The sequence below is a fragment of the Mustela putorius genome, unplaced genomic scaffold, assembly GCF_011764305.1.
Source record: "Mustela putorius furo isolate JIRA1106 unplaced genomic scaffold, ASM1176430v1.1 tig00003899_pilon_pilon_pilon, whole genome shotgun sequence".
Lineage (NCBI taxonomy): Eukaryota > Metazoa > Chordata > Mammalia > Carnivora > Mustelidae > Mustela > Mustela putorius.
This window is the reverse complement of record NW_025422048.1, coordinates 666,370-680,515: the sequence shown is the minus strand read 5'-3', so window position 1 is coordinate 680,515 and position 14,146 is coordinate 666,370. Positions and strand designations below refer to the sequence as shown.

The following is a 14,146-nucleotide window of genomic DNA, read 5'->3' as shown; positions in this document are numbered from 1 at the left end:
CTCGCACGGGGGCCACCGGGCCCTCTTCCCGAAAATCGCATCTGATGCGCTCATCCCAGGGGCCGCCCCCTCGAAGGCCACTTCGGGTTGTCCACCTGTACCGGCGATGGGGCCGGGGCGCGGCTCAGGATCCGTCGTGGGCTCTGTCCCACCTCCCTTCCACGAATGGCTGCAAGGACGTCGAGCCGCACGTCCCCCCTGGGGACCCGAACCCCGGGAAGAGGCAGGGCGGGCAACAGGCCTCGAGTCCCGTGGCTTCACACGAGGTCTCGGGCAGGGGTGGGGGCTGCGATGGGGGTCGAGCTGAGGCACGACGGGACTGCGGAGGTGCGACGGGGTCACGTGTCACCCTAGGGGGCAGCGTTCCGTGAGGGAGTGCTCGCTGGCCACGCAGCCGGGAAGGCGGTCCCGGAAGCCACGGGCCGCGGGGTCGGCTTGGCGGGAAGCCAGCACGCTGCCGGCCGCCGCCCGAGGGAAGGGTCGTGTATGCGCAGGCGCGCCTGGCTCCCACGGAGCCCTGAGGGGCGGGGCTTCGCGAGAGAGCGCTCATTGGCCAGGCAGCCGTGGGGCGGGGTCTCCGGCAGCTCCCGGGGCAGCTGACCGGGACTGTGGGAGGCGAGTCTAGGGCCCAGCAGGCTCCGCGGGGCCGGGGCGGGTCGGTGGGGTTGGCCGGGGTGGGGGGGGCGATGGGGGCTGTTGGCGCAGGCGCTCCGGGCAGCCCGAGTCGCGTCGCCTACAAAGGCGCTGAGCTTTGCGAGGAAGCGCTCGCCGGCTCGGCAGCCATGGGTCCTCCCAGGGCCCGAGGGTGCAAGGGCCCACTGGGCGGGCAGCGACCACAGGCCCGGCGGCCTCCCTAGGAGCCCGTTGGCGCAGGTGCCCTGGGGACGCGTCGGGCTCTGAGACGCAGGGCTTGTGGAGAGAGCCGCGCTTTCCTGGCGGGCCCCCGCCGGGTCGGTTTGGCGGGAAGCGGCCACGCGCCCGGCACCCTTTTCCCCCCACGCCGCCCCGCCCCGCCCTGAGACAGTGGCGGGCGCGCGGCGCGGGGGCGGGGCCTCGCGAAAGGCGGGGCTTTGGGAAGAAGCCCCAGTTCCTCAGAGGGGCGGGGCGGCGGGAGCGGCGCCCGGAAGGCGGGGGCGGGGCGCGGCGGCCATGCAGGCGGCAGGCGCAGACGCAGGCGCGGGCGGCGGGGCGGGCGCTGCGGACCACGGCCCGGACGGCCAGGACCGTCGCGGTGGCCGGGGCGGCCCCGGCTTTCCCGGCGGCGCGGGCGAGGCCGCTGCTGCCGCCGCCGGCAGGGCTCGGCCCGTCTCGCGCGCACGGCACGTCCCGGAGCCGGGCGGAGACGCCGCTGCCACGACTGGACGGCGGGAGACCCGAAGACACGGATTGTATCCTGCCCGAGCGGACGGCGGGGCCTGGGCCGGGGGCTGGCTGTGGGCGCCAGGGCCCCTGAGGGACCGAAGGGTCGGGGCGGCCTGCGGGCGGACAGGGAGAGGGGCGGTGTTCACCGGGGGCTGGGGACGGCTAGGGCGGTCCGGCCAGGGCTGGTGGGACAGTGGTCACCGGGGGAGCGGCTGGAGGGTCTGGCCGAGGCTGGTGGGACAGTGGTGTGCGGGGGGGGTGGAGACTGTGGGAGTCCAGCCCGATTGCTGGTGTGGTAGTAGTCACCGGAGGAGCGGCTGCAGAGGTCTGGCCCAGGGCTGGTGGGACAGTAGTCACTGGGGGAGGCTGGGGGTTCAGGCCCGGGGCTGGTGGGACAGTAGTCAGCGGGGGCGCGGCTGGGGGTTCCGGCCCAGGGCTGGTGGGGCGGTGGTCCCCAGGGGAGCAGATGCGGGGGACCGGCCCAGGGCTGGTGGGACAGTGGTCCCTGGGGCAGGCTGGGTGGTCCGGCCCGGGGCTGGTGGGACAGTAGTCACAGGAGGTGGAGAGGCTGTGGGGGTCCAGCCTGATTGCTGGTGGGACAGGAGTCAGTGGGGAGCGGCTGCAGAGGGCTGGTGGGGCCGTGGCCACCGGGGGAGCGGCTGGGAGGGTCCAGCCCGGGCCGGTGGGACGGTGGTCACCGGGGGAGTGGCTGGGGGGGGTGGGTCCCGCCCGGGGCTGCGGGGACACTGGTCACAGGAGATGTTGGGGAGGCTGGAGGAGTCCAGCCCAGGGTTGGTGGGTCAGTGGTCACCGAGGGGGTGGAGGAAGCTGGGGGGTTCTGGCCCGTGGCTGGGTTGAAGGGGTACAGAGGGGAGGCAGGGTGTGCTGGGGGAGTGGGGGGCGGCAGAGAAATGCCATCAGGGTGCCAATGGCCTGGCTTTAGAGGGACGGGTCGGGGAAGGAAGGAGGGAGAGCCGGGGATGACCCGGTTGCAGGGGGAGCGGGGGTGGGGGGCTATGGGCCTGGCTTGGCGTCTGGGGCCCGGGTGGCTGGGCGTGATTAGGTCGGGGAAGGAGGTGGGAGCTGTCTGGAAGGGGACTGGGCTCGTCAGGGGGGCCTGAGAAGGGCGGGGGGCAGGCACAAAATCCTTTGGATGGTGCCTTAAGCCGGTCTCCTCCAGTGCCCTCTGCGTCCCTTTTCCATCCTGCTTGGAGGCGGAGATCGCCTGTGGGTCCCTGGCCCCAGATGCCGAGCCCCACAGAAAGGCTGTCGAGAAGCTGCTCACCGTGAGCGGCAGCGTCCTGGCCGTGTAAGTTCTGGAAGGGGGCCCGGTGGGAGCGGTAGCCGGTAGCAGGCCCGGTCTCCACGGAAGGGGCACTCAGCTGGACACACAGAGACCCTCCATGAACGGTTACTTCCAGGGACAGGGGTGGCGGAGGCTGTCTCGGCCTGCACCTGCAGCCTGGCCTGGGGTACAGGGAAGTGCCTTCATGGGGATGTCGGGGTTGGTGGGCTGGATTTGGGGCGGGGGGCGGCAGAGCAAGGAAGGGGAGAAGCTTCCACCTCCAACTCGGTTGTCTTTTCTGCTCCCTTTCAGCCGCTGGAGAGCTGAGGATCCTCGCCTCCTGCGAATTTCCGTCCTCAACTTCCTGGACCACCTTTCCCTGGTGATGCGGACCATGCGGCGCTTTGGGCCCCCCATTTCCCGCTAAGCCTGGGCTGGGGAGAGGGGCTGAAGTCTATCGTGTCCCTCCCCGGGGACTGCGTCCTTCCCGGGACAGGGACTCCTGTCGTACCTGCTGCCCCTGTGTTAGGAGGGCCTAATCCTCTGAGGCTCAGGGCCCCAGGGCACTCAGGGCCCCTTTGTTTTGTTTTGTTTTGTTTTGTTTTGTTTTGTTTGCCGCTTAAAACGGTCAGTCACTGCAGACCATTAAAGGGAGCTGAGCTGTGCGATTCTGTCTGGGTTTCTTTTCCGCCATGGCACCGCCTTCAGAGGGTCTTCCCTTTGTCCTCGGGGAAGCGGAGGGGAGGTTCTGGGATGGAGATAGGGAGGCGCGAGAGCGGACTGAAGACAGTGGAGGAAACGGGAGCACGCGGCTTCTGTCCTTCTCTGTCCTTCCCTGTCCTTTGCTGTCAGCGGCTCTCTCCGCTCGGTGGAATGTGTCCTTCGTTTTCTCCTTGTGTTTAGATGCTAAACGGAGAATAATGAAGAAGGGGTAATATTTTGCACGTTTCCCATGTCCCCGCATGTTTTCCCCACCGAATGTGAACTTTTCCTCTCTGAAAACGCTGAGTGCATTCTCGAATGCATGCATGAAAGATGCGTTCTCATGTCATTACTGAACTTTTAAATTCTCTTCAGCTTTGCCGCCAATGAGAGATGGTGAGTCAGTGGGACTCTGGCGTAAAGTCTTTGTATGATGCTTCCTTAAGATACGTTAATAGAGGCAATTAGAGGTCCTCTGAGAGCTCTTGGCTGGACCAGCCCAGCAGGAGCCAGTCATAGGGAAGGGTTTGCGCAGCTATGCCAGAAACCCTTGCACTCTAAATAGGATTTCTGTAGGAACCTCCATTTCCAAACAGTCCAAGAAGGGGGTAATCTGTTGCCCTTGGGCTCTTAGGGGAAAAGCACAGCAGCATGCAGGCCCCAGATGGCTGTGCAGATGTCAGCTGGTGGGGAAGATGTGGTAGGTGATGCGAAAGGTCAGGATACCCCTGTGATTCCTACAGGTGCGAATTCCAGGAGGTCCTACTGAAATTAGTAGCACGGACTACACAGACTCCTCATGGGCCTCACGGTGATGCTCTGCAGGTCGTTCCAGAAGCTGAGCTGGTAGCCAGGTAGAGAAGAGGCAGACTGCTGGGATGGTTTTGTCCCACAAAATCCAGGAGCTGGGTCCGCCAGGAAGCTGCAGTCCTGGTGGGCTGGCCGGGAAGAGGTGGAGGGACAGTGGCCAGGAGCAGCTCGAGACGTTGTTCCCAAGTGGGTTGGTGAGTATGGAAGGGAGGGGAAGGGGAGGGCGGGGGGGGAGAACAGGACAGCAGAAGAAGACAGCCTGGAGGGACATGCCAGGAGTGGCCTCTTGCGTGGGGGCGGGGATGGTCCTGAAGGCAGACAGTAGAGGGAGACAGGTCAGAGTGGCCTGAGGGGACGTGGGAGGGGGTTGACAGCTCATCAAAAGGCAGTTGTTGGCAGAATGAGGCGGCCTGGAGGCCTGTGACTGGGGCCAAGTCAATAGTATCTGGTTCCTGAGCCCGAGTTTCTCTGCACCTGGGGGAGGGGATCGCCTGTGCGCTTCTGGCCTCAGGTGTTGAACCCCACCGCAGGGGGATCAGAAAGTGCCAGCAACTACAGGCAGTGACTGTTTGTGGAGGTTCGACAAAGGGCTGGAGTGGGGGATGGCAGCAAAAGGCTAGACCTTTGGGCGTCACTGCAACAGAAACCCTAAGGATTAGCTCTTGGGGGCAGGATGGGGCGCCTGGGGACATCCGCGCCCTCCATGAGGGAGACACAGGAGGGTTAGGGCTAGTGGCCACCTCGCAAAGGAGAAACATGGGCCCAGCTGGGACTTGACTTGCTTTCCCTTCCCTCCTAGCATACTGACGACAAGGAGCACGTCCCGGCGAATGTCCGTGCCTCCTTTCTAGAGCAGCTTTCCTTGGTTCTGGGGGCCATGCTGTCGGGGGGCCATTTTCTCACTGGGTCTCAGCACGGCAAAGGCACTTGAGTCCTAACCTGGTGCACGTGCCTGGAGACGTTGATGATGCTGGGCTTCCGCGGAGAGCCGTGGGCTGGCCTCTGCCCATACTGGCCCTCTGGTGTGCAGGACCCGCTTGTTTCCCCGTTGCTAGAGGAGGAAAGCACTCACACAGTTTTCCTGCAGAAGATAAAACTGAACCACAATGCCAAGTTTCTGTTCTGCTACCCTCGGATGGTATCAGCCTTGCCCTACGGATGCAAGGAAGAGCCAGGGATTCAGACATTGATTTCTTTTTGAAGATTTTACTCATTTATTTGACACAGAGAGAGCACGAGCAGGGGGAGTGGCAGGCAGAGGGAGAGGGAGAAGCAGGCTCCCCAGTGAGCAAAGAGCCTGATGATGGGCTCCATCCCAGGACCGTAGGATCATGACCCAAACTGAAGGCACATGCTTCACCGACTGAGCCATCCAGGTGCTCCGGGACTCAGATATTCAGATGGTACAAGGTAACTGAAACAACTTAGGAAATGGGGAATAATGAAAATCAATTATGCTCTATCATTTGCAATTAACTACTGTCAACATTTGGTAATATCTCATCAGTTTTATACTTGTGCTTACATATTAAAGGGGCAACATAAAATGTATTTTCTGAGTTTAGAATTAAATTTTCCCACAGGTTTTAAACTTATTTAACAGATGGGCTCTATTTGTGGGGGGTGGCGGGCACAGGGAGTTCCTTCTGGCAAACCTGTCATCTTAGAGTTCTTGCGTCTGATTGAGCCTGTCGTGCAGGGGACATCGAGGGCACACCAGACCGGGGGTCCTACCAGTTCAGCTGACGTTCAGCCTCCAGGGATCCCGCCATCCCCCGCGGAGGAGACAGGCCTGTGGCGGCTGCATCTGCGTCCCCAATGCTCCCGTCGCCTTCTGTCCCTCAGAGGATCTTTAGTCCGACGACCTCCAGCACCCGTCTGTGCTTCTAAAGCATCATTACCCAAACGCACAGGACACGGGTGTGGGCCGTGGGGACTGTGTAATCATCCAGACGTGTGTACCCCTCAGCTCCTTTCCCCGAGATTGATTGATTGATTGAATGAATGATTGCTAGAGCATGGGGGGAGGGGCAGAGGGGAACCCCAAGCTCCACACCGAACACGGAGCCCAACGCGGCGCTCCATCTCACGACCCCCCGATCACGACCCAAGCTGAAATCAAGAGTTGGGCGCCCAACCCACTGAGTCCCCCAGACGCCCCTGTTCCTCAGCTCCCTTAGCCAGTGCCCTATGCTAGACCTTTCCACCGCTTGTCACCCGTCAGGACTATAAACTGGGCTGCAATGAACACCATGGCCCGTTGGCTTTCGTGCGGGAGATTTGTAGAAGGGGACTGGGGTCAAAGAGCAAGCCCTCTTTCCCGCGCTTGACACACAGGACCGGACCGCAGCCCCGGCAGCTTGCGCCCGTCATGCGTGAAAGTGTCCATTTCCCTACGTCCCACCTCAGACAGGAGGTGCTTGGTCGTGTACACCTTGGTAAGACCAAACCCATGCGGTAACCCAAATCCCATTTCGGTGCCGCTCCACTTTCCCTGAGATGCTGGTGTAAGCAGGTGACACCGTGTGTGACGTTTGGCCCGCGCCGGCTCTGCTGAGAACCGTCCGCTCATATCCTCTGCCTGGTTTCTGTTCGGGACAGTCACGTTTCTCCCCCGGCTGGTCAGTGTTCTGTCTGTGTTCAGAATGCCAAAGCTTTATCACACTGGGAAAGCGCTTTTCCTCCTCACGGCTTACTTAAAAAAAAAAAAAAAAAAAAAAAAATATATATATATATATATAAATAATATTTTTATATTATAAAATATAATATATATTTATATACTATATATATATATATATATATATATATATATATATATATGGGCACCTGGGTGGCTCAGTGGGTTAGGACTCTGCCTTCGGCTCAGGTCATGATCTCAGGGTCCTGGGATCAAGCCCCTCGTCAGGCTCTCTGCTCAGTGGGGAGCCTGCTTCCTCCTCTCTCTCTGCCTGCCTCTCTGCCTGCTTGTGATCTCTCTTTCTGTCAAAAAAATAAAATCTTTAATATATATATACACACACACACACACACACACACACACACATATATACACAGATACAGATAATGCTGTAGATATATACGCGCACACTTCGGGCACCAGCGGCAGATCGCAGCTCTGGCTGAGTGAGCAGGCTCACTGGAGGGCCCTGGAGGAGCTCCCGTGTCGGGTGGGACGGGGCGGGAGCCAGAGCCCCTCTGAGTAGTCTCGTTGGCGTGACTCGGACCGGCTCTGTCCAAGCACCGGCTCTCAGCGACTCAGCTCCAGCCACTTTCCATCTCTCTGTGTCTCTCTTCCTCCTCCCCGTTCCCCGAGAGAGCGAGTGAGCCTGTGATTGGCGTAGGCTGGGTCACCGTCCCGAGGGGACAGGGATGACGGAGCGGGGGTCGAGGTTAGTGGGTCGCGGCGGTCTGCCACCTGCACGCTGAGGTCTCTGCACGAGGCGGGAGCCGGCCGTGGCGGGGACAGTGGGCCGCAGCAGAGTCCTCGTAAATGTCTGCGGACAGAATGGTTCCCTTGAGAGACAGCGATGGGCAAGGGGGCTGGACAGCGCGGGCCTCAGATGGCTAAGTGTTCTTTGTAAAGGGGGTGAGAATATGGGGCAGGAGAACAGCCCTGGGGGAAGCACACTGCCTCCTGCTTACCATGAGGTGTATGGGCTTGAGAAGGTAGGAAAGCCTCCTGAGGAGGGGCAGTGAGAACACAGCGTCCTTCAGGACAGAGCCAAGCCTCCTTAGGGCCAAGGGTAGACAATTGCTTTGAGTAGAGACTAAGCATGAGTATGAGTTCCGGAGAGATGAGAGCGTGTGGGTGAGGCGGCGTGCTCAGATGAGGCTTCTAGTCTAGTCCCACCAAGGGTGCTCAGTGTCACGAAGGGGTGTCAGATTTTTGTCAGAGCACTGACTGTTCTTACATTTCTATACAGAGTGTTATTTTTTCAACAAACTTAGAGACTTGTAGATTTCCACAGTATTCAATATTTTTGCCTCATTATTTTGCCTATGTGCTGTTGTTTCCAAGTTTGGGTTTCAGTTTATGTTGGCCTGAGGCTGTGGGGATTTGAAAATGAACTTGTCAGATGTTATTCTGCTCTTGTGACCTTGTAATGCCAGGTCAGGATGTCGGGGGAATCTGGAGAATTGATTCAGAAAAGTTCAGTCTGAGGAACTGATAAGGTTTGTAAAAGCATCTGCACCTGGGCTTTATTTTTATGTGGCGATCCCTGCGATCTTTTACAACTTCTTTCATGAGTCAGTATTTTATTTTTAAGATTTTATTTGCTTATTCATTTATTTATTTATTAGAGAAAGAGAGAGAGACAACACAAGCAGGGGGAAAGGAAAAGCACGCTCCCTGCTGAGCAGGGAGCCTGATGCAGGAGTCGATCCCAGGACCCTGGGATCACCACCTGAGCCAAAGGCAGACACATAACCGACTGAGCCACCCAGGCACCCATGAGTCAATATTTTAAAATCAGATTTTACTAAGTTTTCCTATTTCATGTACATCCAATCTAGGGGTATGGATTTGTCTGTACAGTGGAGTCCCACTGCATGGACATATCACCTTTGTGGATTTCATTGCATAAACTTGAGAAAAGACAGAGATATGGGGACATGCCTTCCCAGATACACCCTCTGTCTGACAAGTCTTCAAGTACGAGCTCTCAATGACACCCAGGCCTCAAACATCATAGAAGCTTCTTGAAACACTTTAACATCCAGGGAACACAGTTTAGAAAATTTATATGTTTTTTGTTAAAAACAACAACAACACTCAAGTTAAATATCTCACATCGTAGAGATAACTGCTGTTAGTTAATTAAAATTTTGGGGAATATTCTTCTAGGCCTGTTCTACAGACACAATATGAATAGATATGTCTGTGTCTCAGTACACGCACGCACACACTCACAGGTACACAACTGCGTCTTGATGGCCACCATGCAAAACCTTGCAGAAATGAAGAAAAAGCAAACTGGGATCCAATCATTGTCAATTCCACTACTCTCTCTGTCTCTCCCTGTGTCCCTGCCCTTACTTTTTTTTAAAAACATTTATTTATTTGAGAGAGAGTGAGAGAGAGAGAGCAAGTGCACAAGCAGGAGAGGCAGAGGGAGAAAGAATCTCAAGCAGACTCCGTGCTGATCATAGACCCCCAACACGGGGCTCGATCTCATGACCCTGAGATCATGACCTAACCCCAAATCAAGAGTGGGGGGACGCCTGGGTGGCTTAGTTGGTTAAGCAGCTGCCTTTAGCTCAGGTCATGATCCCAGGGTCCTGGGATCGAGTCCCACATCGGGTTCTTTGCTCGGCAGAAAGCCTGCTTCTCCCTCTGCCTCTGCCTGCACTCTTTCTGCCTGTGCTCGCTAGCTCTCTCTCCCTCTGTCTCTGACAAATAAATAAAATCTTAAAAAAAAAAATGAGTTGGAAGCTTAACCACCTTAGCCACCTGGGTTCCCATTTGATGTCTTTGTCTTCTTCTCTGTGTGGTTCTTTGCTCCCAGGTAAGCACGAAGTTACAAAGCGAGCTTCACCAGCCCCCAGCGACACTCAGGGACTATACAGCTCTCGGCCTCTCTTGCCCTCACCAGCCCAGGTTGGAAATACTTTCAGAAGCATCAAAAACTTTTATTTTAGCTCATGATGGAGGTCTCTAGGTGCGCTTTCCCAGAGTGCCTCTGCTCTTGTTGACAGACATATTTCTGACACATATGTAGAGAGACCAGAAGCCATAGTGAGAGGCAACCCAACTGCTGCCTCAGAATTGCTCCTTCTGGGACTGTCAGAGGGGCCTGGACATAAGCCCCTGCTCTTCAGTCTGCTCCTGTCCCTGGCCCTGGTCACCAAGGTGAGGAACATGCTCACGATCCTGGCCACCAGTCCTAGCACACCCCGACCTCCACAGCCCCAACATACACTTCAGAGTCAAGCTGTCCTGTGTCAATGTCTGCTTCACTTCTGCCACTATACCAGAAATGCTGGTCCAAGTCAGTCATCAGAAAAAAAGACAATCTTAAATATGTCATTTGTAGAACATAGAAAATATATGAACCAAGCATTTAACTTGAGAAAGTAGGAAAACAGCAGCAACAACACAAACACAAAACAAAGAAGGGGAAAAAAACTAATAACAAGGAAAGCAGTAAACATTCAAAACCCATGTAGAATAGGTCAACAGAACCAGGACCTGGTTCTTTGAAAAGACCAACAGTATAGATATTAAAAAAACAAAAAAGGAAAACACAAATAGATCACATTATGAATGGTAAGAATATCTAGCAACAGATTTAAATACATGGAGGAGGGCTGCCTTGCTGGCTCTGTTGTTTGGGTGTTTGACTCTGGATTTCGGCACAGGTCATAATCTTGGGGTTGTAGGCTCAAATCCCTCGTCGGGCTCCATGCTCAGTGCAGAGTCTGCTTGAGATGCTCCCTCTCCCTCTGCTCCCCACTGCTGTGTGATCGCTCTCTCTCTCTCAAATAAATCTTTTTAAAAAGTAAGGTATTTTAAACAGAGGGGTATTGACAGACAAATCAACATACAGATTATAATTCATGAAACCAAATAGAGCATTCACAAATATACCTTATGTACAAGAACAATCAACAGGCAAATAAATGTTATGTAATACACGGAGCTGAGGAAAAAGGCAAAAATAATGTCAGCTCTTCACTGTGACATAATTCTTAGATGGGCAAGAAGCATCAAATATAAACATGAAACTATTTAAAAAATATTATATTGATGGGGCGCCTGGGTGGCTCAGTGGTTTAAAGCCTCTGCCTTCGGCTCAGGTTATGATCTCAGGGTCCTGGGATCGAGCCCCACATCAGGCTCTCTGCTCAGAGGGGAACCTACTTCCTCCTCCTCCTCTCTCTCTCTCTCTCTGCCTACTTGTGATCTCTGTCAAATAAATCTTTAAATAAAATCTTTGAAAAAATAAAATATTGATAATATATGCTCAAGATGAAGTGAAACTTCTTAATCAAAAAGATAATGGAAAAGATCACACCTGAAAACTGACAGATTTAGTGACATACGAATAAAAAGACAATTGAAGAAACATTTGTCATCTGTATAACAAAATATTCATATCCCACTAACTTAAAAGCTTATAATAGGGGCACCTGGGTGGCTCAGTGGGTTAAAGCCTCTGCCTTTGGCTCAAGTCATGATCTCAGGGTCCTGGGATCGAGTCCCACATCGGGCTCTCTGCTTGGTGGGGAGCCTGCTTCTGCCTCTCTGTCTGCCTCTCTGCCTACTCTAGATCACAGTCTCTCTGTCAAATAAATAAAATCTTAAAAACAAACAAAAACAAAAGGTTAAAACATCCAACCCATGAAGATACAAAAACAAAATGCACCGAAAAGATAATTCATAGAGGGAGAAACAAAATGACTAATAAAAATACCAAAAAATCAGCCTTGTTAATCAACAAACATGAACTGAAACAATCAAATTAGCACTTTCATTGATCAAAACAGCACGTGATACATGGGGTCTCTGTATCCTGTGCCAGGAGGTGAGATCCATAAACCTTTCTACACATGATTGCCAAAAACATAGAGACTTAATACTGAAAGGTCTGTCGTAACCTGTCTGGGATAAATCCGTACAAGTGCATTTTGTGTTCTGATACATACATTTAAGTATTGGTAGATGATGCCGACATCACACAGGCGTACAAACACACATGCCAGTCAGTGCGGCACCAGCGCTCCCCCACCCTAACCCACACTGCACTGTCCCACATGGAAGTCAGGACCCATGCGGCTATCTCACAAACTGTGCTGAGAGGCAAGTGTAAAATGCACATGGAGTTTTGAAAAGCGTGACTAGAGTCCAAAATAGCTCGTTACTACTTCTTTATTGACTGCATGTTACAGTGATAATATTTCGCATATGATTGGGTTCCATGCAACATACTGAAATTATTTTGTTCAAGTCTTCTTTATTGTCTTCCTTAATAAGTTCCCAAAGTTTTTGTCCCACACATTTTCTTGTTAAGCTCATTCCTGAGTATGTCATAGTCTTTACTGATACTGTAAAGGGTGCTTTGTTGACCCATTCTAGCTGTTGCTTCATCTTTGCCCAGGGCCGCTTTACTGACCGCCCTTACTGGTAATAATTTTTCAGTTGGATCACCTTGTGTTTTTCAGGTAAACAGCTGTATCAGCCTTAAATAATGAGAAGTTTTCCTCCTTCTTTTATATATTTATACTTACTGGTTTTTTTTACTTATTTGATTTTATGGTCTACTTACACAATAATGTAAAATGATAATGGTGATAAAGGGTATCTCTGTTTTGGTCCAGACTGTAATGTAATGCTTCTAGTGTTCTTTGGGTTTTGAGTTATTGATAGAAATATGTAATGTAAAGGAAGAATCCCCCTCGTCTGATTATACTAAGGTGTTTTATAAAGCAAAAAGGATATTTGATCTTGTTAGATGCCTCTATAATATCTGTGGGGAAATGATCAGACAATTTGTCACTTCTTACCAATTAATATGGTGTATTATATCCATGGATTTTCTAATATGGAACCATCCCTAAACTCCCCCAAATAAATCTCACTTAATCATGTTTTAGTATTTTATTGAAATGTAGTTGACATTCAATATTATATTAGTTTCAGATGTACAACATAGTAATTCAACATTTATATAAATTTGGAAGTGATTACCATAATCTAGCTACCATCTGTCACCACACAAATTTGTTACAATATTATTAACCACATTCCCTATTTTGTACATTGCATCCCTGTGTCTTATTTATTTTATAACTGGAAGTCTTGTACTCTTAATCCCCTTCCCCTATTTTGCCCATCCCCCCCACACCTTCCCTTCTGTCAACCACCAGATTGTTCTCTGTATCTGAGTCTGTTTCTGATTTATTTTGTTTTTTTTTTTTTTGGATTCCACATATAAGTGAAATCATATGGTAAATGTCTTTCTCTGTGTGACTTAATCCCCTAGCATAATATCCTCTAGATCCACCCATGTTGCTGTGAATTCCAAAAGTTCCAAAAGATCTTTTTTTTTTTTTTTGTGGCTAAGTAATAGTCCTGTCTGCATGTGCGTGTGTGTGTGTGTGTATGTGACATCTTTATTCATTCATCTGCTGGTGGACACTTAGGTTCTTTCCATGTCTTGGCTATTACTGTAAATAATGCTTCAATGAACACAGGACTGCATACATATTTTTGAATTAATGGATTTTTTTTAAAAAACTGTTTAAGTATTCTCTATACCCAATGTGGGGTTTGAACCAACTTGCACCTCAAGAATCACATGCTCCACCAACTGAGCCACCCAGGTGCCCCTGAATTAATGTTTTAATTTCCTCAAGTAAATACCCAGAATTGGAATGGCTGGATCATAGGGTAGCTCTATTTTTAATTTCTTGAGGAAACTCCATACCATTTTCCACAGCAGCTGTACCATTTTGCCTTCCCAAGTCATATTTTATTTTTTGAATGAGCTACTACATTCTGTTTGGCATTATTTCGTTTAGCAGTTTTACATGGATATTCCTCAGTAAGAGTCATCCATACTTTCACATTTTGTACTCTCTTTATTGGCATCAATCCCCCATAACCAGAATGTGGAATTTTTACTGTTTATGCCTTGGAATACATCAAAATAGCATTGGAGTAGTCTGACCTTAAAGGTTCGGTTGAATTCCCTTCTAAAGTCAGCAGACCTAATTTTTTGTGCTTTTTGTAAGAGTTACTTTTGAACAACATTTTCTATTTCTTTTATAATAAAAGATGCGTTTTTATTTTTTCACAGCTTTTTTCTAGTGTCAGTTTTGGTAATTTATGCTTTCATAGAAAAACAAACATTTTATCCATGTTCCAAACTTATTTGCATAGAGTAGAGTAAATACTGTCATATTTCACACAATTTCCTCTAAATCTGTGGTTATCTACTCACTTTCATGTCTTGTTTTTGTATTTGTGCTTTCTCCCCTTTT

The 14,146-nt window shown here is 51.9% G+C and overlaps 1 protein-coding gene and 1 long non-coding RNA gene across 2 annotated transcripts; both read left to right on the top strand.

Moving 5' to 3' along the window:
* The first annotated feature begins 592 nt into the window (after positions 1 to 592).
* Positions 593 to 3,312, top strand: LOC101694053 (EKC/KEOPS complex subunit LAGE3). Its single transcript, XM_045068136.1, has 3 exons — positions 593 to 1,388; positions 2,543 to 2,671; positions 2,960 to 3,312. The coding sequence occupies exons 1-3, from the start codon at positions 1,150 to 1,152 to the stop codon at positions 3,072 to 3,074; spliced, it is 483 nt and encodes a 160-aa protein (XP_044924071.1). The 5' UTR covers positions 593 to 1,149; the 3' UTR covers positions 3,075 to 3,312.
* Positions 3,313 to 4,365: 1,053 nt separating this feature from the next.
* Positions 4,366 to 6,407, top strand: LOC123388475. The gene is made up of 2 exons (XR_006602989.1): positions 4,366 to 5,569; positions 5,859 to 6,407. It is a non-coding gene; the product is annotated as an uncharacterized LOC123388475 (long non-coding RNA).
* Positions 6,408 to 14,146: the final 7,739 nt, after the last annotated feature.

What these genes read in the sequence shown, in the direction of transcription:
- LOC101694053 (XM_045068136.1), top strand. Translation starts at nt 1,150, where the DNA reads ATGCAGGCGGCAGGCGCAGACGCAGGCGCGGGCGGCGGGGCGGGCGCT. An exon ending in GAGACCCGAAGACACGGATT is followed by an intron (nt 1,389 to 2,542) that starts GTATCCTGCCCG and finishes GGTCTCCTCCAG; the next exon opens with TGCCCTCTGCGTCCCTTTTC. An exon ending in AGCGGCAGCGTCCTGGCCGT is followed by an intron (nt 2,672 to 2,959) that starts GTAAGTTCTGGA and finishes GCTCCCTTTCAG; the next exon opens with CCGCTGGAGAGCTGAGGATC.